Here is a 25,133-nt window from a genome sequence, read left to right as displayed (position 1 = left end):
GCTTTAGCAGTTCAAACCCAAATGCCGAGTAGCCACTGACGGACCTTCCCCCACGCCCCGGACTCCATCTACCAGCGGTTCCTGCTGACCCCAGCCTGGCCTGTATTCTATGTCCCCAGTGCTAAGTCCAAGGCAAGTCACCATGCTCTCTTCCCTGGAACACTGCAGGGACCTCTAGCGGGGGCGGGGTGGGGGGGAGCTTCCATTCTTGCTCCCTCTAACCCGGTCTCCCTGGAGTGATCCTTTGAGAGAAAAATAAACAGAATCAGACCACATAACTTCCCTGCTGAGTACCCTTCTGTGGTCCCCCGCTCCTGGCCACTGTCTTTCAGGCCCTCCGGGAGCTCCCCGGGGAGGATTCTAACATCTCTTCTTGCTCATCCCCCACTCCCGAGTCACTTTGTGCTCACTGGTCCCCTCCCTGTTCCTGTTCCTGGGGCACACCAAACTTGTTCCTGTCACCACCCTCCCCTTGCAAAGCTACATCCTTCCCGTTATTCAGTTCAAGATGACCTCCTCAGACATCCAACCAACTGAAGGTGACCTCCCTCTACTGGAGATGTTCCACTATCCCATCCCGGGGGTTTATTTTACCTACAGCATGTAGTATCTGAAAGTATTTTGTTTATGAACTAGCTGGTTTACGGTCTGTACCCCCCCACACCCCGCCCCTCCACTAAAGCAGAAGCCATTCCCCTCCTATGAAATTGCTGAAACGCCAGTGCTCATTGCTGGACATTGTCTTCAAACCTAACAAGGAGCTGATAGACCCTGGGGGTGGGGGGGTCGTAGGGCGTTCTTAAGAGGTGACTACAATAAGACTGCCAAGACTTATTACACTGGGCGCCAGCTGAGGTCAGATAGCATCAACTGTGTCTTTTCCAAGCCTTTTCCTCAGCTGCTCTTGACAGCCCGGGAGGGGTGTAGAAAGGGAGATAAGGGAGACAAACCAAAGCAGGAGTGGACAGAGCCAAAGGTCAAAGGATTACGATATCACCAAAGAGCTGAGAAAGCAGACTGGCAGGGGACCCCAGCTGGGAGCCGGTGGATTAGGATGGATTAACACAGAAAGACCAAGGACCTGAAGCCAAAAAACAGCAGGGGGAAACCAGTGCCCCCAGCACAATGGATGGTGACATTACCAGCAGAATGCTGAGTCCCAGAGGCAGAAGTTCTGAAGGGGAGATGCTGGAGATGCACGCTTTCCTGGGATGGCAAGATGTAACACTGGGGGGTCCGGAGGCCATGAGTCTATCCCCGCACTCCTGCCCCCCATCTCCTCTGCCCCCCACCCAAGGCTGCCCCTGGGGCCAGCAGGAGCAGATACGCCCCTTCTGGGTGACTCAACTCCTCTGCAATCATCATCATGATAAAGAGCTCAGTGACAAGCTACTGAAATGCTAGGGGAGGAGAGAACATCAGGAAAATCCAACTCCTGAATGCCTGCAAACTCTCTCTGCTTCAGCCAAGAGTTTGGGTGTTTTTTTCCTAACTCCTTTTAACGGGGTTATCAGAGCTCACGAGGGGAAGGAGATCAGGCTGTGAATGGCAAGCCAGCACAAAATCCCAATCTGGACACAGCAACAAAGAGCGTACTAAAGAGAACAGGTGATTTTCCCCCTGAATCAGAGAGAAGGGGTGTGGGCTGAGCCCAACGGCAGAAGGGCCTGGGTCAGGCTGCTCTCCGCATCTCTCAGGGGGAGCATTACTCACAAAAAGGGGAAGGACTGAGGGGTCACCGGTTGGAGTCACCAGATGTATCAAATAAAAATATAGGATGCCTGCCTGACCTGCGGTGGCGCAGTAGATAAAGCAGTAACCTGGAGTGCTGAGGTTGCCAATTTGAGCCCCTGGGCTCACCTGGTCAAGGCACATATGGGAGTTGATGCTTCCTGCTTCTCCTCTCCACTTCTCTCACTCCTCTCTAAAATGAATAAATAAGGCCCTGGCCGGTTGGCTCAGCGGTAGAGCGTCGGCCTGGCGTGCGGGGGACCTGGGTTCGATTCCCGGCCAGGGCACATGGGAGAAGCACCCTTTTGCTTCTCCACCCACCCCCCTCCTTCCTCTCTGTCTCTCTCTTCCCCTCCTGCAGCCGAGGCTCCATTGGAGCAAAGATGGCCCGGGAGCTGGGGATGGCTCCTTGGCCTCTGCCCCAGGCGCTAGAGTGGCTCTGGTCGTGGCAGAGCAACACCCCTGAGGGGTAGAGCATCACCCCCTGGTGGGCAGAGCGTCGCCCCTGGTAGGCGTGCCGGGTGGATCCCGGTCAGGCGCATGCGAGAGTCTGTCTGACTGCCTCCCCATTTCCAGCTTCAGAAAAATACAAAAAAAAAAACAACCCCAAAAACAATAAAAAGAAAACAAGTCTGACTAGGTCATGATACAGTGGATAGAGCATCGGACTGGAACGCACAGGACTCAAGTTCGAAACCCAGCTGGCCTGACCACAGGCTCACCAGCTTGGGCACAGGGTCACTGGCTTGAGCGTGCAACCATAGACATGACCCCATGGTTGCTGGCTTGAGCTCAAGGTCACTGGCTTGAGCCCAAAGTCGCTGGCTTAAGCCCAAAGGTTGCTGGCTTGAACAAGGAGTCACTGGCTTAGCTGGAGCCCTCGGGTTAAGGCACATATGAGAAAGCAATCAAAGAACAACTAAAGTGCTGCAACAAAGAACTGATGCTTCTCATTTCTCTCCCTTCCTGTCTGTCCCTATATGTCCCTCTCTCTGTCTCTGTCTCTCTTGCAAAAAAAAAAGAAAACAAAGGCCCTGGCCGGTTGGCTCAGCGGTAGAGCATCGGCCTGGCGTGCAGGGGACCCGGGTTCGATTCCCGGCCAGGGCACATAGGAGAAGTGCCCATTTCCTTCTCCACCACCCCCCCTCCTTCCTCTCTGTCTCCTCTTCCCCTCCCGCAGCCAAGGCTCCATTGGAGCAAAGATGGCCCGGGCGCTGGGGATGGCTCCTTGGCCACTGCCCCAGGTGCTACAGTGGCTCTGGTCGCGGCAGAGCAACGCCCCGGAGGGGCAGAGCATCGCCCCCTGGTGGGCAGAGCTTCGCCCCTGGTGGGCATGCCGGGTGGATCCCCGTTGGGCGCATGCGGGAGTCTGTCTGACTGTCTCTCCCCGTTTCCAGCTTCAGAAAAATACAAAAAAAAAAAAAAAAAAAAAAAAAAAAAAAAAAAAAGAAAACAAAGGTGCAAGGCAGTGAGGTCATGTGGTAAGTTTTTTCAGTTGCCCTGGCATGAGTAGTGTGTCAGATATGTGCGTGTCAACTTGTTAATTTGTAGTGCTCCTGGTTTCCATTGTTTCTCCCATCACAGATTAAGGTTTTGGAGGGAAGAAACCAAAAAAGCCAACCTCCAAAGTAGCTATATATTCTCAGGGCTCTGGTGTATCTAAGTCTATTTTCCATTTGTCACAACTACTCTCCAAGTAACCACAGAAGAAAATGTTGTGGGCCCAAGAGAGGACAGATGCAGAGTATCCCTGAGTCACTATTTATTTTGTTTTGAGTGGTGATAAAAACCAGGTCATTCTCCATCACAGAAACACAGACCTGGGCGTTCTGGAACATATGTTATGTTCCGTTTATGTAATTCCTAGAGGCAGTGTTTTCAAAAGCCGGGGAAGGATGGCAGAGAACTTCTCTACCCAACTGAGCATTATGGCCCAATTAATGTCTACAAGCCTAAGGAAAAAGGAATGTCTCAACACTGTCATTCCTCCCCCCAACTCTGCCCCAGCCTCTCTGTAAGAAATTCTTAAAGACCAGCAAATGTCAGCATGCAGTTAAGCCCTAATCACTGCTCTTCAAAGGAGAAAAAAGGCAAGACCATAAAGAGAAAAAAAAATGCTGGAATAGCTGATAAAACATGAGTATCTCTGAAAAGCTATTGTGGGGAAGCCTCACACGGCTAAAGAAATAGCTCTTAATTTACAACCTGGGCTGACAGTCGGTTCCATACCGACTCAACACTCCTGAATAACCCCCTCTCAGCATACCTAAGTGGCTCCTGCCAAAAGCACCTAAGAGGTGGCGCAACTGGGAAGGGAGGGCACAGAGGCCCAGATGGTCCGCATCTGGCCAGAAATTAGAAAAGAAAGAAATCAACTTCTCAAATGCACAGGCAGGTGTTCGGGGCTTCCCAGGAGGCTTGTTTAGGAAGGGCACCAGGGATGGTTCTAAACCAATGGCTAGTTAAAGGACAACAAACGTTCCTGAGAATTCATAGAGAAGAATTAAGACAGGTCCGCACAGACCAAACAGGTGGCAAGAGCACGGGAGCCCCGTTGTCCACCCGCTCTTGATAACGGCATCGTTCCGAAGACATTTAAATTATTTAGATGATAGTAATCGAGACATCTTTAATAATGCACCCAACAGCAGGCACCAGGTTGAAATCAATTAGACTCTACCGCTAAATTATACGGTAGAAATTTACAAAAGGATGGCTCTGGGATGGGGGCTGCAGGTAGGTATACACGCCTGCCAGAGACAACTGTATTAGGAACCAAATGGGTACTGCCTCTTAAGCAGCGTGAGAAATGGCCTGATGCTCCTAAAAATACAGGGGCAAGGATACAAAATGAAAATGAGGGGGCCCATCCTTCTGCTCAAGGTTCTGGGTGGGCAAGAGACATGGCGGCAAAAGCAAATCCCATTCTGGAGGTTTCCCATGCGAGGATAAATCTGCGAGTGAGGGCCCGGAGGAGCCTCTCGCCGGGGTAGGCTTGCGGCCCAGGTGGGGCTATTTGGGAAACGGGTACGACCCACTCTGGGTTGGGCAGTGGAGACAGGGAGGTGGTCGCAAGAGCCTGCCTCCGCGGCGCCCAAAGGGTGACGACCGCCGGCAGTGACTGCAAACTCGTCCATTCCAGCTGTGGGCAGGGTTCTGGGCTCTAGGTCCGCGGGCAGCACGTGGAGACCGCCCAGCGCGCCGCGTCCAGCCCTCGGCCGCGCGGGGGCGCAGGGCGCAGGCGCGCAGCTCCCGGGCGCAGACGGCGGTGGCGCGACTCCGGGCCGCCAGGGGCCGCTGTGGCGCCGCCGACCGCCGGTCCCTCTTGAGCACGGCCTAGCCGGTTTGGCGGGGTGAAAGGTTGCGAAGATGGCGACGGCCTTGAGCGAGGAGGAGCTGGACAATGAAGACTATTACTCGTTGCTGAACGTGCGCAGGGAGGTGAGGCCCGCGGCGGGTGCTGTCAGGGCTGAAGCCTGGCCCAGGCGTTCGGGAGGGGCAGGGCTGGCGGCGGCTGCCCCGTTTCCGCCGCGGGAGGACGGGGCCGGCGGGGAGGCCGCGTGACCCCGCCTGACGTGCGCTACTGCCGGCCGGCCGGTCCAGCGGGCCCCACGGCCCCGACCCGTGCGCCGGCGGTGTCCTGGCCGGCCTCTGCCCCTTCCCGCGGCGGCCAGTGCGCCGCACGCGCCGTGCCCGTCGAGGCTGGTGTCCCCGCACCCCCAGAGGGCACATGGTTCCCGTGGTGGAGTGGCCGTGGGGCTTCCAGTCTCCCGGGACCCGGTGCCACGCTCGACTCGCACGTCTGTCGGGCCTGAGAGGCTGTGTCATTGTCCCAGGCCGACAGGATGGCAAACCGAGTCTCGTGTATCAAGGTCAAAGCCACCAGGCGACCTCCCCAAGGGGTCTGTCCGGTCCCCGAAGGCTTCCAGGGGGACGTCCGGCCCGCACAGTGAGTCCAGGCCCAGAAGCACGTGTCTTGTGCGCTCCTTGCACCCGAGCGGCGGTCCTGAAGTTGAAGGAAGAGTCTCCGGGACGTTAAGCCTCAATTCGGAGGCTGCAGAGGAGAACGAGGCTGTAAAGCCAGGAACGAGGTGCAGCCCCACGCGCGGCCGGGGCTTGCGCGGCCCTTTCCGCGCGGGCGTTTATACCCGTTTCCTCTTCGAATATAAGATTGTAAGAGAGAGTCCCCCACTGTGTCTGGCACGCAGTCGGGGCCCACTAGGTGCCTCGTTGACTCGTGCGGTCGAGATCAGTGTGAAGGGCAGGAAGGCTTCCAAGGTCAGGTCAGAAGGTGGAGTCTTTCACCTCCGGAGCCGCTGGGTTCGGTCTTCCCAGGCTTGCCAGAGAATCTCTTTTAACTCCATCTCTCCGGTTTTCCAGCGATCAGAAACAGCCAGGTTGGGCCATCCTAGTTGGCAAAGCTGGTCACGTTGGTCTTGTCAGTCATTGCTGGTCCACATGATGTTATTTTATTCTCAGGTCGGCCCTTAATGTAGGTATTATAATCATTCCGAGTATATGGCTGAGAAAATTGAGGCGTAGAGAGATGAAGTAGCTGACCCAAAGTCACAGCACCAGAAAGTGCTGGAGCCCAAATTCAGCCGGGGACGGTCTGACTCTGGACTTCTTGACCTCTGTGCTGTCACCAGTCCTCGGACTGTAGAGCTGCTGGTTCTGGTACTGTGTTCTTTCTGGGCACCTCACATAAAAATTCCTCAAATGTTTTAGCTACTATATACTATGGAAACGTTCAGTGACATATTTTCGGGAATTAGAAATCATATTAGTCTGTGATAGGGCAGCTGGAGGTTTTTTGTAACTGAACAACAGTAAGGCTTTGGGTAAATCACTTTGGTCTTCGGTTTCTTTCCCTTTCAATGAAGCTATCTGGCTAGTTATTCTTTTTCTCTTTCTTTTACCAAGTGAGAGAAGGTGAGATAGACAGGCTCCCACATGTACCCCGCCAGGATGCACCCGGCAACCCCCATCTGGCTGATGCTCTGCCCATCTGGGGCCATGCTTGCAAATGGGCTATTTTCAGTGCCTGTGGCCGATGTGCTCCAACTAATCAAGCCATGGCTGCGGAAGGGGTAGAGAGAGAGAGAGAGAGAGAGAGAGAAGAGGAGAAGGGGTGAAGAAGCAGATGGTCACTTTTCCTGTGTGCCCTGATGGGGAATCAAACCCGTGACATCCACACACCAGGTGGACTCTATACCACTGAGCCAACCAGTCAGTGCCCTGGCTAGTTATTCTTTAAGCTTTCTCCAGGTCTTAGAAGCAAAGAAGTAAATGAAACCAGCTTTTCTGAAATCAGTCTTTCTTATCAGTACTTGATAGTTAGTCTGGGTTATCAGTATTTGATCAGCCCCCTGACCTGTTGACCACAAGTAATCAAGAAGGTCTATAATAATAGGTTTAGCCATTGTTCTAGGTAAACATTTGTCTAAAGTAGATCTTGAAACTGCTGGAATCTGAAGACCTGCCATAGTTATTGGACCGATTGAGTGGGAGCCTAAGAAATATGTCTTTAAAAAAGACTGTACTACTCCCAGTGAGTGAACACACTTCCCATACTTATGGGTATAAGCAAAATCCCTATAAAACATGTTCTCTTGGTTAAGTCATCCTGTGTCGCCTTTATCAACACACTCAGTGTGAAAGCTGTACTATGCTGATTTTACCTCATTCTGTATGAGAAACTCTGAAGGTGATCTCTGGACTTGATATTTGCCAGGAGTGTGTGTGTGTGTGTGTGTGTGTGTGTGTGTGTGTGTGTGTGAAATCAGAAACCAACTCGAAGTTAAAACATTTAGTCAAAGAGTTAAGAGAAAAAGTAGCATGACCAGTCAGTGGCACAATAGATAGAGCGTCAGACTGGGACACAGAGGACCCAGGTTCGAAACCCTGAGGTCGCCAGCTTAAGCATGGGGCTCATCTGGTTTGAGCAGGGGTCACTAGCTCTGCTATAGCCCCCGGTCAAGGCACATACAAGAAAGCAATCAATGAATAACTAAGGAGCTGCAACGAAGAATTGATGCTTCTCATCTCTTTCCCTTCCTGACTTTCTGTCCCTCTCTCTGTCTCTCTCTGTTCCTAGTACACACACAAAAAAGCTCTGGCCGGCTGGCTCAGTGGTAGAGTGTCAGCCTGGCATGTGGAAGTCCCGGGTTCGATTCCTAGCCAGGGCATACAGGAGAAGCGCCCATCTGCTTCTCCACCCCTCCCCCTCTCCTTCCTCTCTATCTCTCTCTTCCCCTCCCTCAGCCAAGGCTCCATTGGAGCAAATTGACCTGGGCGCTGAGGATAGCTCCTCAGGGGCTAGAATGACTTCGGTTGCAATGGAGCAACGGCCCAAATGGGCCGAGCATCACCCCCCTGGTGGCATGCTGGGTGGATCCCAGTCGGGCGGATCCCAGTTGGGCGCATGCGGAATCTCTCTGCCTCCCCTCTTCTCACTTCAGAAAAATACAAAGAAAAAGAGAGAGAGAGAAAGTAGAAGTAACTTCACCTCTTAGGTGTGTGGTTGAAAAAGGATAGTAACACCCATTTATATATTTGCTGTCAGTTCCACAGCTTGATGTCATTTACGTATAAGCATAGAATTGAGATCCTTTCCCACCAGTACATCAGAAGACAGTCTTTTGAGGAAATTCATACATTTCCCTGTGAATCTCAAGTGGGAGCAACCTGACACAAAAGCAGGGAATTTTACTTAAAAATGTAAAAATTAGACTGCGTGGTTACAATGGGAGTGATTAGATGCATCAAAAATCAGCATAAGAATTTCCCTTCCAGGTTTTAAACTTTAAAATATACCCTTGCCTGACCAGGTGCAGTGGATAGAGTGTCGGCCTGATACGCTGAGGACCCAGGTTTGAAACCCCAAGGTCGCCGGCTTGAGCACCGGCTCATCCGGCTTGAGTGTAGGATTATAGACATGACCCTATGGGCGCTGGCTTGAGCCCAAATGTCACTGGCTTGAAGCCCAAGGTCGCTGACTTGAGCCCAAGGTTGCTGACTTGAGCAAGGAGTCACTGGCTCAGCTGGAGCCCCCGGGTCAAGGCACATACGAGAAAGGAATCAATGAACAATTAAGGCACCGCAACTCTGAGTTGATGGTTCTCATCTCTCTCCCTTCCTTTTTGTCAGTTCCTGTCTACTCCCCACCCCCCACATTACACACAAAATAAATAAATAAAATATACCCTTAAATTGTATTCCAGATAGTGAAACAGGCAGCTAGACTGGACCAGACCACCAAATTCTGTCGTAAACAAGACTTAGATGGCGTGACCAGGCGGTGGCACAGTGGATAGAGCATCGGACTGGGACACGGAGGACCCAGGTTTGAAACCCAAAGCTCACCAGCTTGAGCCCAAGGTCGCTGGATTGAGCAAGGGGTCACTCGGTCTGCTGTAGCCCCCCGGTCAAGGCACATATGAAAACGCAATCAATGAACAACTAAGGTGCCACAACGAAGAATTGATGCTTCTCATCTCTCTTCCTTCCTGTCTGTCCCTCTTGGTCCCTCTCTCTGTCTCTGTCACACACACACAAAAAAATGGCTTAGGTGATCTTCAATGATTTTCTTTCTATAGTATTCTGGATTTCTTGTTTACGTAGTAGAGCCATTGTCTGACACACATTGAGGGGAAGGAATAATTTATTGTTACCTGGGTACACCAAAACTAGGTCAGCATCTCTGTCTTAGTGTAGTCAGATGCATCACAGGTGCCTGAAATCTAACTGATCTGAGACAATTTTTCCAAATTTATTTGGAGGAAGGATTCCTGATCAGTAAATCAGAGTAAAATTTTCTTGGTCTCTATATGTTTTTTAAGACTTAATTGCTACATTTTAAACCAAATTATTTCTATATAATTGACTATTCCTACTTTATCAATGTTGGATTACCTTTGAAAGAGATTCATTTTTACACATCATTTTTCCAGTTTTAAGATCTCCAGTCCCAGTTGAAATAGCCTTAAAGGGACCAATCTCCTTTTCAAGTTTTTTTGTTTGTTTTTGTTTTAAGTGAGAGAAGGGGAGATAGAGAGATGGCCACATATGCCCCGACCGGGATTCACCTGGCAAACCCCACCTGGGACTGATGCTCGGACCAACCCAGTCATCCTCAGCATCCAGGGCCATGCTCGAACCAATCGAGCCACTGGCTGCGAGGGAGGAAGAGAGAGAGAGAGAGACGTGGGATAGGGAGGGGGAGAAAAGCAGATAGTCGCTTCTCATGTATGCCCTGACTGGATTGAACCCAGGGCGTCCATATGCTGGGCCCATTCTGTATCCACTGAACCAGCCGGCCAGGGCCTCATAATGGGTCTTAATGAGTGATGTGAAGATGGATCTGAGGTCATTCTTTCAGTGAGATTCCCATCTACAATGTTATGTTCAAAGTTTCACATTTATAACCCTAGTTAAACTGCATTGGGAAAGCAAGCAAGCAGTGTTAAGCCTTGGTTGTCCAAAAACCTAACTTACCCAGATGATCACATTCCTAAGGTGTCACGTAAGTAAAGAAGCTGAGGAACATGGTCGTTAGGAGCAGGAATTTCAGCCCACACTGCCACTGGAGTGACCTTGAACATGTCACTGCGCAGTCTCCCTTTCATGTGTACGACAGTCCCTCATAGAGCTGCTACAGGTCCGAGGAAGCCGCTGCTGCCCAAGTCCTGTGTGTGGGTCCCCAGTTACCACTCTGGGGGTTTTGTCCTCTAGGCCAGTCGTTTAACATTTCTTCAACATTGAGATGTCAGTTAACATGTAATAATGTATTAAGCTCTCCCTGTGACTAGGATGTGGTATATTGGAGTATTGCAGTGGAGTGAGAATATGTACCAAATGCCTGACAGAAGCAGATACTCAGGTAATATTTACTGTTTCTTGAATTTTGATAAGCTTATCAAAATTTTTTTTAAAAGACATTACATATACATTGCCGGACCTGTGGTGGCGCAGTAGATAAAGCGTCAACCTGGAATGCTGAGGTCACTTGTTCAAAACCCCGAGCTTGGATGTGAGGGCGATCTGGCTGGGACATCTGTCACCCCATTGATCGCCAGGGTTGATTCGGCTGATCTGGCTGGCTACGCGGGTGTCCCCTTCCTCCCTCACCGCTCCATGTGCGTCCCTCCCGAAGCTGCGCGCTAGGTCGAAGAGGACAACCTTCCCCGCTAGAGGAGAGGACCGTTCTTCGGTCAAGGGTAAACGAGTAGCTGCGCTCCCCTGCTAGAACCTCCAAACAAGTCTCAAGCTCCATTTGTAGGAGAACGTAGGGTAGTCAAGCTTCCAAGACTCCAGACACATCCAAGTGAGGCGCTGCATGTGGCAGTCTGCCTTTCTTAAAAACAAAAAAAAAACCCGGGCTTGCCTAGTCAAGGCACCTATGAGAAGCAACTATAAATTGATGCTTCCTGCTTCTCCCTACCCACCTCTCCCACTATGTCTATCTCCCTCTCTCTCTCTCTCTCTCTCTCTCACTCACTCTCACTCCCTCTCTCTCTAAAATCAATAAACAAAATATTTTTAATAAATAAAAGATATACATGTACATAGAAAGCAGTGGTATGTTTCATCCTGGATAACTTGGCTATTTATTGTACTAATAAAAACATAGTGCCAGGCCCCTGGCTGGTTGGCTCAATGGTAAAGTGTCAGCCTGGCTATGGATGTCCTAAAGTTCGATTCCCGGTCAGGGCACATAGGAGAAGCGACCATCTGCTTCTCCACCTCTCCTATCCTGCAGCCATGGTTCAACTGATTCGATTGAGTTGGCCTCGGGTGCTAAAAATAGCTTAGTTGTCAAGCAACAGAGTAGTGTCCCAAATGGGCAGAGCATCGCCCTTTAGGGGGCTTACTGGATGTATCACAGTCGTGGCGCATGCAAAGTCTATCTCTGCCTCCCCTGCTCTCAATTAAAAAACAACAAAAACATAGTGCCAGAACTTAGGGTTAGCATTAGGTTATGACTTCCATAGCCTTCTTTGCTCTTTCTGTTGAAAATTTCAAGGTGGTTTTTGTTTTGTTGTGGTTTTCCCCTTTTCAATAGACGGTTCTCTCTCTAAACTCTGCTTCCAGCAAGGTTATGAGTTTGATGTGGAGTGCAAGGAGGAGGAGCTCCCAGAAGCAGGGGCTAAGCATGGGAGTAGAGTCCAGCGATAGTCTAAAGAGGAACTGGGATAAAGGCAGAGTGGGACCCAGAGATGTAATTGTGAGTTGTCGGCTCTGAAGGAGGGGTAGGGTGGGTTAGGGTGACCTGATCAGAGGCAGAGGTTCTGCCAGTCGGTGATGACCAGGCTGAGCACTGCTGGTCAGGAGGGTGCCTAGACCAAGTTCAGAGAGGTGGCTGGTGATCGTGCCTTGAGGGGAGGGGGGCTATTAGGATACCCACCTAGCTCCACTGACATCTCATAATGTGATCGGCAAACTACGAGAGGTTAAATTTTTTAAATGTGTTTTCTTTAATGAACCATGAGCCAGTTATTACCTTTCTGCTTTGGGCATTTCAAACAATTGCTTCTTGAAAGTTTAATGCTCTAGTTGTACATTATCTATCAAACAAAATACCTTTCTTTCTTTTTTTTCTTTTGTTTTCTTAAAGAGAATTCCATGGAAAGCTTTTGTATTTGCCATGAGTTCAGTAATAAAACAATGGAGAAGAGAATGTGGGGCATACAATCAGCATGTTTTGCTCGGCTATAGAATTTTAGTGTTTACTTTTTTATTGAACGTTGCTTTTGATTTTACTTGTGTATTTTATTTATGCCCTGCTTTGTTCAAGAAAGGATTTCCAACAGCGAACAGGTGAATCGATTAGATAGCACAAATGTTCTAAAGAGGGCACCAAAGAAGTTGAAAGACCACCGGGCGTGCCGTTGCTCTCTGGGAACACCACTGGCACATGCATCCTGACAGAGCTCTGGGCGCTGTGTGCGTCTTGGCCTGCACACAAGGAGTGCACAGTATTCTCTCCCTAATTTGCAGAAGCCAGAACATTCCTCAGTAGTGAAATGCCAACAGACATCGACCGCAGGAAGTCTGCGCGAGTGGGCAGGCTATAACAGATGGACACGGACGAGAGAAAGTATAAGATCAGGCTTTTAGGGGGAAATAAGCCGAGCTCTGGATGTGCAGAGAGGATCCGAACCATTAATTTTGACCCAGGAAGGAACTTGAGCTCATTTCTCTAAGATGTTGGCTTTTTTTTTTTTTTTAAACTGTGTGTCTCAAGGGCACCAGATAAACATATGGACATGACCAGGAAGAGAAATGAAAGCAGATTGGTCCAGTGGTCGGGAGATATTTCCTAAGCCCTTGGAATGACCTCTGATCAGAATGAAAATGTTTGTGGGTTTGGCCTGCCTACGGTCACACACCGTGGTCACACACCAGGGTCACACACCATGGTCAGCAGAGACATGCCTTGGAGCACAGGAGTCACCCTCTGCCCCATAAACCTGAAAAGTCGCATGGGCCCTGCCTTTCCTCTTTTTTTAGCATTGAGAGTTCTGTCCTTACTGGTTGCCTAATACTTGTTGAACTTATATTGCCTTTGGGGAGGAAGTGGCTAATGCATTCTATAAACTTTGTAATTTTTTTGTCCTCAGGAAAACTTACTTAAGATTCAAAGATTATTTCTAGTTGTAAGAAACTCGGAATTATTTGATCACCCTCCTGTTTTGCTTCTCTGACTGATTCATGATGTCACTGTTCCTCTTTTAAGCCCACCTCTCCAAAGGGAAGAGCCTGAATTTGGCCATAGGAGGCCAGCTTCTAAAGTCCTGTGACACATAGTGTGTCCGCCCGACCGACCCCTGTACTCTGCAGTGGCATGGTGTTGCTCAGGAGTGTTTGAGAGGGACAGCTGAGACCACCTAGCCCCCTGGTCGGCAAACTGTGGCTCACGAGCCACATGTGGCTTTTTGGCCCCTTGAGTGTGGCTCTTCCACAAAATACCACATGCAGGCACTACCTCGATAAGGAATGTACCTACCTATATAGTTTAAGTTTTAAAAATTTGGCTCTCAAAAGAAATTTCAATCGTTGTACTGTTGATATTTGGCTCTGTTGACTAATGAGTTTGCTGACCACCGATCCTAGCCCAGTGTCTTGCACGTTGGACACCTGTGATCATCCGTTGGTGATTGTTTGGAAGGACCAGAGACGGGCAGTGGAGCTTGGAAAGGTGTCAGTGGCTTAAACAGCAAAGCTCTCGAAGTCAGGTGTGCTTTTGACTCTCTGGCAGCCTGGGCTGGGGCACGTTACTTAACCTCTTTGGGCCTGTTTCTTTCTCCCTCTCTAAAGGGCTGTTGGGAGAATGAAGCAAGAGTGCATATAAGTGCTTAATGGTAATGGCACATCATTATGGAAAGTAAATGCCACTGTATTTTATTACTGTCGCAAGCATTAAAGTTAATAAGGAATGCTCGTATTGATTTGTTGGGAGTTGCTTCATATGGTTTGGATGAGTCCTCTGTCTGAGCCATTTCGTAAATATCTAGTCCTTCTCCGTAGGTGGTCTTTCATTCTAAAGGGACCTGTTTTATGAGTGGGAGCTCATTCTGAGCCAGGCTACAGGTGTTACTAATTTCTGGCCAGCTTTTGAGTCAGGGGTTCACAATCAGCTAAACTCCTCACCTCAGACAAGTCGTCACCATCTTTGTCCGTGAAATGAGGGAGGGCTCCAATACCAGTGCTTAGACGCTCTGTTGTTATTAAAGTGTTGAATGAGGAACTATCGGTGGAGTATTTTGTTGGTGGTCAGTCTGTGCAGGTGGACCTGTGGCGGCCTCGGTGACCTTGAAATCCCCTTCGGTTCCCAAGGTGCTCGCTCCCCCGCCTCCACTGCTGGGGCCTCCCGGTGCACAGGGCCTGGCGGCAGGCCCCCAAGGTGTTCTGCGTGTCCTTGGGAAGGGGAAGGCGGCACTGGGTAGGGAAGCGGCCTCAGAGCCAGCAGGGCTGTGCCCGTGCGTGGTTTTGTTGTGCGCAGCTCCAGTCTGTGTAGTGGGAGCCTGGAGAGAACGAAGGAGGAAACCTGTCTAAGTTCAGCTCTGTGGTTGCATGTTCGAGCCTGATAAGTGGGTGGCCTTGTCGCCTACTGTAATCAGTATCAGCTCAGGGACAGCCGGTCGTGGAAACACCCTCTCTCCGTGGACAGCTCTTAGCACAGAGTGCCCCTGCTCTCTGGAGGATGAGTAGCTCTGAAATCTGTCCTTCTCTATTTTTTCCCCGCTTTAAATGGTGTGAGTACCAAGTATCATAAAAGAATGACAGGTTTTTATTAGCTGGTGCCATTTATTTCAGTCAGATTGTTGCAGGACATATGGACAGTAATGAGTCTTCCATTGTGTCACTTAGGCAAACGTCCCAAAATGTAATCGACTAGAGTTTATGGGGACTTTGCTGCTGAAATGCAACCTGGACGTTGGAGTGTGAAGTGATGGGCTTCGGCGACAAATGTCCTGGTGGCCTTGCCGCTCCTGCAGCGAGAGGCGGGGCGAGGTGCTACCGAGTTGTGACCAACATGCTGCCAGGCCTTCCTGGTGCCAAGCGCACAGCGCTGCTGGGTCTTCGCAGGCCGGCACATGCTGGGACTGCCCCTCCTGACCCCCTCGTAGTCTCGTGAGGTCCCGTGACTAGTTCTAGCCTGTGACGGGAGCGGAAGTGGTGTGTGTCCCGCCTAGTGGGATCCCAGGGCTCTCCTGAGCTTCCCTCCGCCAGTGCTGGCAGTGGCCCACAGGGCGTCGCTCGACCAGCCCGGGAGCGGAGGGCACTGCCCAGCACGATGCTAGCCGACCGTGATGGGCGAGGAAAGCAAGGGAGAAGTAAACCTTGGGAATTTTTAGATTGCTCGTCACCACAGCATCCAGTAACCCAGTAATTCTTAAACATGTTATAAGTCAATTATTAGGTGTTGATGGATTTTAGAGAGAGAAAGGAATGGGGAGGGGCGTTCGTTTGTTGTTCCATTTAGTTTTGTGTCCATTGGCTGCCTCACACACAGCTCTTAGTGGCAGTGGGAAGTCTGAGCACAGCAGGACCCACTCTTGGAACGCCTATTTTCACCTTGATTCCAGAGAGGGCCTCCTGCACCAGAAATCAAATAAGAGAAAATGGAGCAACTTCTTCAGTCGTTTAATTATTTAAAAGGAAGCAAATATGATGAGATTGGAGTTAGGAGATTCTTCCAAGCAGGATGCCACAGTGCAGATCAGAAAAGACACAATTGATGGCTTCACCTGTTACAAGAAAAAGCTGAAACCGAAAAAAAATCATAAATACAGGGGACTCAAAGGAATCTACAATATATTTATTTACTTGATAAGAGATTCACGTTTCTAATATGTATAAAGAACTCTTGGAAATCAGAAAGATGAATACCCTAATATACTGCTCACAAAAATGAGGAGATATTTCAAAATGAATGTGAAGTGATAAAAATATTCCCTCATTTTTGTGAGCAGTTATAGGAAAACAATACAAAGGAAACAAGTAGGTTATTTCTGAAGAAGAAATCTAAAATGCAAATGAATATATGGGAAAAGGGGGTTTAAAATGGGGTCACTTTTTCTGTGTACGGGGCTGTCAGAGGTCTCCTATTTCACGGTGGTTCTCGGTGCTGGTGAGATGAGACATGCTGCTGCCTGTGCAGGCGACGGGAGGCTTATTCCCTGGAGGAGCTCAGCCAGGGTCCTCAGAGTGCAGACACAGACACAGAGGGCCAGAGTGGCACCCCGCCAGCAGCAGGACATCCCCCTTTTCCAGCTGTTCTCCAGGCGCTTCCCTAAAGACACCAACCTCTCAGAGAAAAGACCGCCGCATGAAACTTCAGGCCCCCTCCACGTCAAACCAGGGCTGTTCACACAGACAGCTTCCCTGCGACGTCGTGTTGTCTTCCCGCTGTGCGTACCTGGACAGCCAGAGAGCAGGAGGTGTGGAGGGGTGCCCCAGGGTGAGGTGCCGGCTCGCACAGATGGTGGGGACACGGCAAGGAGGCAGGCCCTGCAGGGAGGTCGGACACGGGGCTGTCCTCAGAGCAGTGCGCATGGAAGAAATCAGAGCACCGCGATACTCTCAGAACAGATGTATAAAGAAGGAGCACTCGGAAATCAAAACGAGATAAAAATTCTATTAGAAGGGCTGGAAGATAAAGGTGAACTATCCACAAAAGGAAAAATTTTAAATTAGATCAATTCTTCAACATTAACTAAAGTAAAATGAAGGGAGAAGACATTACTCAACAATCAATATGAGAAAATTTCTCAGAATTAAAAGATAGGAGGCACAGTGGATAGAGCGTCAGCCTGGGACACCAAGGTCCCAGGTTCAAAACCCCAAGGTCACCAGCTTGTGCGTGGGCTCATCCAACGTGAGCATCACGTCGCTGGCTTGAGTGTAGAATCATAGACATGACCTCATGGTCACTGGCTTGAGCCCAAGGGTTGGTGGCTTGAAGCCCGGGGTTGCTGGCTTGAGCAAGGGGTTACTGGCTCAGCTGAAGTCCCCCAGTCATGGCACATAAGAGAAAGCAATCAGTGAACAGCTTAAGGTGCCACAACTGTGAGTTGATGCTTCTCATCTCTCTCCCTTCCTGTCTGTCTCTATTGTAAAAAAAAGAAAAGAAAAGAGCCCTGGCCGGATAGCTCACTTGGTTTGGAGCATTGTCCCAAAGCATGGAGATTGTAGGTTTGATCCCCGGTCAGGGCACATACAGGAGTAGATGGATGTTCCTGTCTCTCCCTTCCTTTCTCTCTCTCTCTCTCTCTCTCTCTCTCTCTCAAATCAGTACAATAAACATTAAAAAATATATATATAATCACAGTATAGCTTCAGACTATATTTACATAGTCATATATTTTTTTATTTGTGGTTGGTTGACTGCAAATGCAAAACACAGATGCAGATTACTTATTATTGTATAATAAGCATGTTTAGAGATACAAGTGAGGGAGAAATGCTAAAAGATTTTAAAGTATTTACATTTGAGGACTGGGGGTGTGACATCTGTTTCTGGTTTTAAGTCCAAAAGTTGTATTTATAATCCTTTTTGTTTCTATAGAATGATTAGTGATATCCCCACTTTCATGTCTGAGTTTAGTAATTTGAGTCTTCTGTTTTTACTTTGGTCAATGGACTAAGGTTTTGTCAGTTTCTGAAGAACCAACTTTTGGTTTCATTAGTTTTCTCTGTTGTTTTCCTGTTTTTTTTTTTTTTTTTTTTATTTTATTCATTTTAGAGAGGAGAGGGAGAGACAGAGGAGAGACAGAGAAGGAGAAGGAGGGAGGAGCTGGAAGCATCAACTCCCATATGTGCCTTGACCAGGCAAGCCCAGGGTTTCAAACCGGCGACCTCAGCATTTCCAGGTCGACGCTTTATCCACTGCGCCACCACAGGTCAGGCCTGTTTTCCTGTTTTTGATTTCATTTATCTCTGCTCTAATCTTTATCATTTCCTTCTACAAGCTTTGAGGTTTTTTCCTTGTTCTTTAACTTGTAAAGTTAGTTGTTGATTTGAAATCCTTCTTGGTTTTTACTGTAAACATTTATAGCTGTAAATTCCCCCCTTACCACTCATTTCTCTGCCTAAATTTTGGTGTATTGTGTTTATTTTCATTTGTCTCTACGAATTTTCTAATTTTCATTGTAATGTCTTCTTAGATCCACTTGTTTTAAAATGTGTGAATTTTCCTGTTGTCTTTCTGTTGCTGGTTTCTGACTTCATCCCTTTGTAGTTAGAGGAGATACTTTGTAAGATTATCTTTTTAAACCTATTGAGACTTAATTTGTGGCTTAGTTTATGATCTATCCTGGAGACTGTCCCATATGCACTTAAGAGGAATGCATGTCCTGTTGTTGGGTAGACTATTCTTCCTTCCCCCCACTTCCACCCCCACCCCTCCTGCGCGTGCACTCTCTCTCTCTCTCTCTCACACACACACACACACACACACACACACACACACACACACACACGTGCGCACGCCAGTTAGATCTTGTTGAGTTATCGTATTGTTCAAATCCTGTGTTTCCTTATCTTGTCTGATTGTTGTCAGATACTGATATTGGAGTCTCCAACTGTTATTGTGAAACTAGGTGTTTCTTCCTTCAATTCTGTCAGTTTTTGCTTCATACATTTTCATGGTCTGTCATTGGGTATATAAATGTTTATAACTTAAATCTTCTTCTTGTATTGAACCTTTTATTGATATATCATGTTCTTTGTGTCTTGTAACCTCTTTTGATTTAATGTCTATTTTGATACTAGTATAGACAAGCCTGCTCTTTTTTGGTTACTAAAGCATTTGTAAGCAATGTCTTTTTTCATCCTTTCACTTTTAACCTGTTTGTGTTTTTGGGTCTACAGTGGATTTCTGTAGGCAGCATAGAGTTGGTCTTTTTTTTTTTAGACAGAGAGAGGGGAAGGAAGAGAGATGAGAAGCATCAACTTATAGTTTCATCACTTTAGTTGTTCCTTGATTGCTTCTCATATGTGCCTTGACTGGGGGCTTTAGCCGAGCCAGTGACCCCTTGCTCAAGCCAGCGATCACGGAGTCATGTCTATGATCCCACACTCAAGCCAGTGACCCCGCACTCAAGCTAGTGACCCTGTGCTCAAGCCGGCAACCTTGGGGTTTCGAACCTGGGTCCTCTGCGTCCCAGGTTGATACTGTATCCACTGTGCCACTGCCTGGTCAGGCTTTTTTGTAGGTTCTTTATGATTTTCTACATAGATCACATCTGCAAATACAGTTCTACTTTTCTTTCCAGTCTGTATGTCTTTTATTTCTTTTTTGCACCTTAATTGCAGGAATTTCATCTTTATTTTAACAGACCACTGAGCTCGACAGTCAGATCACAGAGGACCTTTTCACTATAAACTTACAACCTAAATAGATTGAATTTATTTTACTTTTTATTGAAAATATAACCAGATTGACCAGGCGATGGCACAATAAATAGAGTGTTGCACTGGGACACAGAGGACCAAGGTGTGAAACCCTGAGATCTCCGGCTTGAGCATGGGCTCATCTGCTTGAGTGTGGACTTACCAGCTTGAGTGCGAGGTTGCTGACTTGAGCGTGGGTCATAGACATGATGACCCCATGGTCACTGGCTTGAGCCCAAAGGTCGCTGGTTTGAGCAAAGGATCACTCGCTCTGCTGTAGCCCCCAGGTTGAGGCACAGAGGAGAGAAAGCAATCGATGAATAAGCAATCAAGGGACAATTAAGATGCTGTAATGAAGATTTGATGCTTCTTATCTCTCTCCCTTCCTGTCTCTCTCTCTATCCCTCTCTCTGACTCTGTCTGTGTCAAATAAAATAAAATAAAGAAAAATATATAGCCAGACAATTGAGATGAAAGTTTTCATTCTTAAAACATGATACCTCTCTTAATTTTATTGTAGAATTTTAGAATCAGTATGTAACTTTAGATAGAGTTTATCATTTAGGAAGTATTGAACCAGTGACCTTAGCTATTCAGTTATGATGAAAGACCCAATCTAACCTTTCATTGAATGTGATATTTATTATAAATGAAACTTCTCATTTATAGTACTTAATCAATAGCACATTAAGCCATTTATTACTGTGATTAAAGAAGTCTTTGCACACTAGATATTTTACTTCCTAGTTTATTTTATTTATTGGGGCAACATTGGTTAATAAAATTGTATAGGTTTCAGGTGTACAATTCTATAATACATCATCTCTATATTGTATTATGTGTTCACCACCCCAAGTCAAGTCTCCTTCCATCACCATTTATGCCCTGTTTATCTAGTTTAATTTTAATGATTAGAAAATAGCAGTCTAACCCAGGTCCATCAAGTCTGTCTAATCCTGCACTTGTAACTTTTATGAGATTTTAGAAAGAACCTTTAAAATGGGCGGTTTGCTCAGTGGTAGAGCCGTAGAGCATCATCAGCCCAGTATGTGGAAGTCCCAGGTTCAATTTCCAGTCAGGGCACACAGGAGAAGTGCCCATCTGCTTCTCCACCCTCCCCCCCCCCCCCCCCCCCCCCGCTTCTCTCTTCTTTTCTCTCAGCCATGGCTTGAGTGGTTCTAGCATTCTTGGCCGCAAACACTGAGCATGACTCCATGGCCTCCCTTCAGGCACTAAAATAGCTTGGTTACCAAGCAATGGAGCAGCGGCCCCAGATGGGCAGAGCGTCACCCCACATGGGCTTGCCGGGTAAATCCAGGTCAGAGTGCATGCGGAAGTATGTCTGTCTCCTGCTTCTCACTTAACTAAAAAAAAATTGCAGAAAGAAAATAATTTGTAATGACTCTTTAGGAAAAAACAAAGCCCCTTTTACATCTCTCGTAACTAAACCTACCTGGAGAAGGTGTATTTTACTTGGCATTGTTAACTGTTTGCTTAAAGCAATGGGGTTTGGTACATGTGGCAAAAAAAATGCATTGCCTACTTCACAAGAAACGCATTGCCTAATTCGCATTGGCAGGGGAAGAAACCTGTGGTGAGAGGAAGACAAGGGAACCGCAGGGGGACATGGAGGCCTGTTTCTTCTGGGGAGTCCTGTATTTGTATTGAAACAATACTTTGAGACCAGTACACATGTCATAAGGATGTAGTTCAGTGAATCATCACCAACATGGGCGGCGACACCTGTGGATGTTCCCGTTACCCTTGCACCAGGGCAGTGCCCTCCACATCATCCTGTTTGGTGTGCTTGCCGCCAAAGGCATATCAGAGTGCAGTTGTGAGAACACTAGCCAGAGCAATTCTCCTCCTGCATGCAGGGCGTGGTGGAGCTCTTGTGTGTGTGCTGGAGGTCGGGAAGAGGGGTTTTGCTGTCCCAGATTCAGGATGAGCAGGCAAAGGGAAGGTGTTGCAGGAGCAGCAGTTTGTCATCTCTGCTGCACGTTGGGCCACAGGTGTAGCACCGGGTTATCTCATCTGCTCACACCATCCCTGGCAACATGATGGGCCCCCTTACTGAGAAAACTAAGGGTGAGAAAGCTCGTTTGCCTAAAGCCGTCAGCTTTGAAGTCTCCAGACACAGACCTCTTAACTCTCAAGTCTGTATTCCTAACCCCTCAGCCTGAAGGCCGGTGTGTTACCGCAGACTCAAGGACACAGGTGACCAAATGGAGAGGAAGGAGGCCGGCAGTCAACAAGGAATTACTCTGGAGTGGAATTCCCGTAGGCTACGCCAAGGGCCTGAGCGGGGCAGGCGTCCCCCTAATTCCTGCAGGCGGAGGGGGACCCACCAGGATCCTTGTCCCTCTTCCAGGGAAGATGAATGGGAACCTTCACAAAGCTGCTAGTCTGAACCGCCATGCGTGCAGATGTGCCTTGGTCTAAGCGTCCGGTTTGAAGGACAAGCTGGGTGGCTCAGGGCCAGCTGTTCCTTTTCTGAGGAACAAATCATATAAATTTAGAAAGGCTCTTAGGGGTCATCCCCCCAACTCTCTACCCCCTCAGACCTGAGAGGCACCTAGGCCTCCCCCACAGCCTCTCCTCTCGGGGACACTGTGACATGTCTTTCTGGTCACATTTGTCTTCTTCCTCTTTTTTTTAAAATTGATTTTAGAGAGAGGGGAAAGGAGAGAGAAACGTTGATTTGCTGTTCCACTTATTTATGCATTCACTAGTTGGTTCTTGTACTTGCCCTGATGGGGTCAAACCCACATCAGGATGTATTAGGATGATGCTCTAACCAACTGAGCTACCTGGCCAGGGCCTCTTGTCTTCCTCTTAGAGTTCTCAGGATTCTGTGTTTAAAACTCCTGGTAAGCCTGACCAGGCGGTGGTGCAGTGGATAGAGCGTCGGACTGGGATGTGGAGGACCCAGGCTCGAGACCCCCGAGGTTGCCAGGTTGAGTGAGGGCTCATCTGGTTTAAACAAAGCTCACCAGCTTGGACCCAAGGTCGCTGGCTCGAGCAAGGGGTTACTCGGTCTGCTGTAGCCCCACAGTCAAGGCACATATGAGAAAGCAATCAATGAACAATTAAGGTGTCGCAGCGAAAAACTGATGATTGATGCTTCTCATCTCTCTCCATTCCTGTCTGTCCCTATCTATCCCTCTCTCTGACTCTCTCTAAAAAAAAAAACTAAAAAAAACTGGTAAACCTACACACATTTCATGGTTTTCTCACATGTGAGTAACTCAGTTCATTATAAAATTTTTACGTGACATGTCAAAAATCTTGCTCAAGTCCCGTCAAGTTTTGCCTTTTTTCACTGGTGGAAAAACTCGGTTGTCCTGGTATTGGAAGATACAGGAAAATTGTAGAAATTATAGAAAAATATAGGTTTTTGTTTTGTTTTCAGGGACAAAGAGAGAGTAAGAGAGAGGGATAGATAGGAACAGACAGGAACGGAGAGAGACGAGAAGCATCAATCATCAATTTTTCGTTGCAACACCTTAGTTGTTCATTGATTACTTTCTCATATGTGCCTTGACCGCGGGCCTTCAGCAGACCGAGCAACCCCTTGCTTGAGCCAGCGACCTTGCTGGTGAGCTTTTTGCTCAAGTCAGATGAGCCCGCACTCAAGCTGGCGACCTTGGGGTCTCGAACCTGGGTCCTCGGCATCCCAGTCCAACGCTCTATCCCATGTGCCACCGCCTGGTCAGGCAGAAAAATATAGTTTTAACATGTTCCCTTATAACCTTGATCCCTTGACTGACTGTTTCTGTGACTGCTGTCCTTGGGGATTCGTGTTCCGGACCTGATCCTAGAGCACCGTCCGTCCTTGACATCCTCACAGTGACCTGCTCTGGTTCCTCTGCCCCAGATGGCTGGTTTTTCAGGCCCCTGTGGCATGTTGTCCATGACCCAGAAATGTGCTTCTGTTGTAAGAATGGTGGGGTTGCCTCCCGAAATAAAATGTTTTCTACCTGACAGGTCATCTGGATAGAGCTGATCCTTCAGCAACATCACCTCTGATAGACCAAAGTGGTCCTGAAGGGAGATGTAAAATCCCACGTAATCCTCCTAAAAACAGACCTCAGGGGCCAGCCAAAGGGAGGGGATAGTGTTCCTGGCCTCCGAGGAAGTCTTTCTGAGAACGCCCTGGTGGCTGTGAGTCAGGCAAAGTAGAATGTGGACTTCTGTGGTCACGATCCTGTCTCCCACCATCCCTCCCGTGTGGTTGAAGCATTGCACTCCTTGTCATCTGTGCGCATAGTAGGGTGCCTGCCCCCCACATTGCCTGCTTAGGAGAATTGGAGAGCTGTGTGTGTTGGGAGGGATCTTCTGTGCTGAGGGGCTTTTGTTCCAACTATAGGATGGTGACACAGTTGTATCTGCTTCTTGAGATGCTTTCAGTCAGAGGTTGAATTAGACGTGTGTTGGTGTTACAATTTTGTTTTTAATTTTTTCATTTATTGATTTTAGAGAGGAAAGGAAAGAAAGAGAAAGAAATATCGATTTGTTGTTTCACCCATTCATGAAGTCATTGGCTGCTTCTTGGATGTGCCGTGACTGAGGATCGAATCCGCAAACTTGGTATATCAAGACAATGCTCCAACCAACTGAGCTAACCGGCCAGTACTAGTTATTTGTCTTTGACTTTTAAGGATGAATATTCATTGAGATGCCTTTGACAGAAAACTGGTTAAATGCATGGCATTTTTGTCTAATGGTACATAGATTTTCTTTCTGAACAGATTCCCTACAGAGGGTACCTTGGCATGATTTACTTCAAATAACTCAGTTAAAGAATAAGCAGGCACATGACATTTTTAGTTTTGGCTCAGACCACGGAACCAGTGCAGAGAGACGTGGGCTTTCCTTCCTTCTGATAGCAGCAGTTCCCAGCGATGTACGTAATCGATCACTTTATTAACTGTGGGGAAAAGAGGCTTATTGGAGTAATAAAGCATAACTTCATTATGTCCTGTGTGGAGAGAGCAAACACATTGGCAAGTGGCTGACAGGTTCCCGTTCCAGGGCTGATAGTGATGATGATAATATCTGAGTAGCATTGATTGTCCTCTAACAGGATTTCTCCTTCCGCAGGCCTCCTCCGAAGAGCTGAAGGCTGCCTACCGAAGGCTGTGTATGCTGTACCACCCTGACAAGCACCGAGACCCAGAGCTCAAATCACAAGCGGAACGACTGTTTAACCTTGTTCACCAGGCTTATGAAGGTCAGTGGAGGCCTTGGCTTCGCAGAAATGCCCTGGTAGCAGGCATTCGATTTTTGAGAGACTTGATTTGTAGAGGATAGCAAAAGAGAGTCCTTAGAGGTATATAAAAGAAGTGGTTAGTTTAGTCCTTTTTACTGTTAGGGTCCTTTGAAAGGGAAGCATTTTCTTTGGAAATCAATATGTGTCTGGGCAGTCGAAAGCTTGAGCAGAGGGGAAGCCACAGAACGGGAGCTGAACTGTGGGAGGAAGCTCGGCTTTTAAATCGTTGACT

The 25,133-nt window shown here is 48.2% G+C and overlaps 1 protein-coding gene across 1 annotated transcript in view; it reads left to right on the top strand.

The window, feature by feature from the left end:
- Positions 1-5,046: 5,046 nt before the first annotated feature.
- DNAJC11 (DnaJ heat shock protein family (Hsp40) member C11) overlaps positions 5,047-25,133 on the top strand; it is a 57,197-nt gene continuing 37,110 nt past the window's right edge. The window contains exons 1-2 of the mRNA XM_066374920.1: positions 5,047-5,172; positions 24,733-24,862. Coding sequence (XP_066231017.1) covers positions 5,101-5,172; positions 24,733-24,862 — 202 coding nt within the window. The 5' untranslated portion in view covers positions 5,047-5,100. The remainder of the gene's footprint in view (positions 5,173-24,732; positions 24,863-25,133) is intronic.

This window comes from Saccopteryx leptura, chromosome 3 (genome assembly GCF_036850995.1).
Source record: "Saccopteryx leptura isolate mSacLep1 chromosome 3, mSacLep1_pri_phased_curated, whole genome shotgun sequence".
Taxonomy (NCBI): domain Eukaryota; kingdom Metazoa; phylum Chordata; class Mammalia; order Chiroptera; family Emballonuridae; genus Saccopteryx; species Saccopteryx leptura.
Note: the sequence above shows the minus strand (reverse complement) of the source record. Positions and strands in the feature narration are given on the sequence as shown.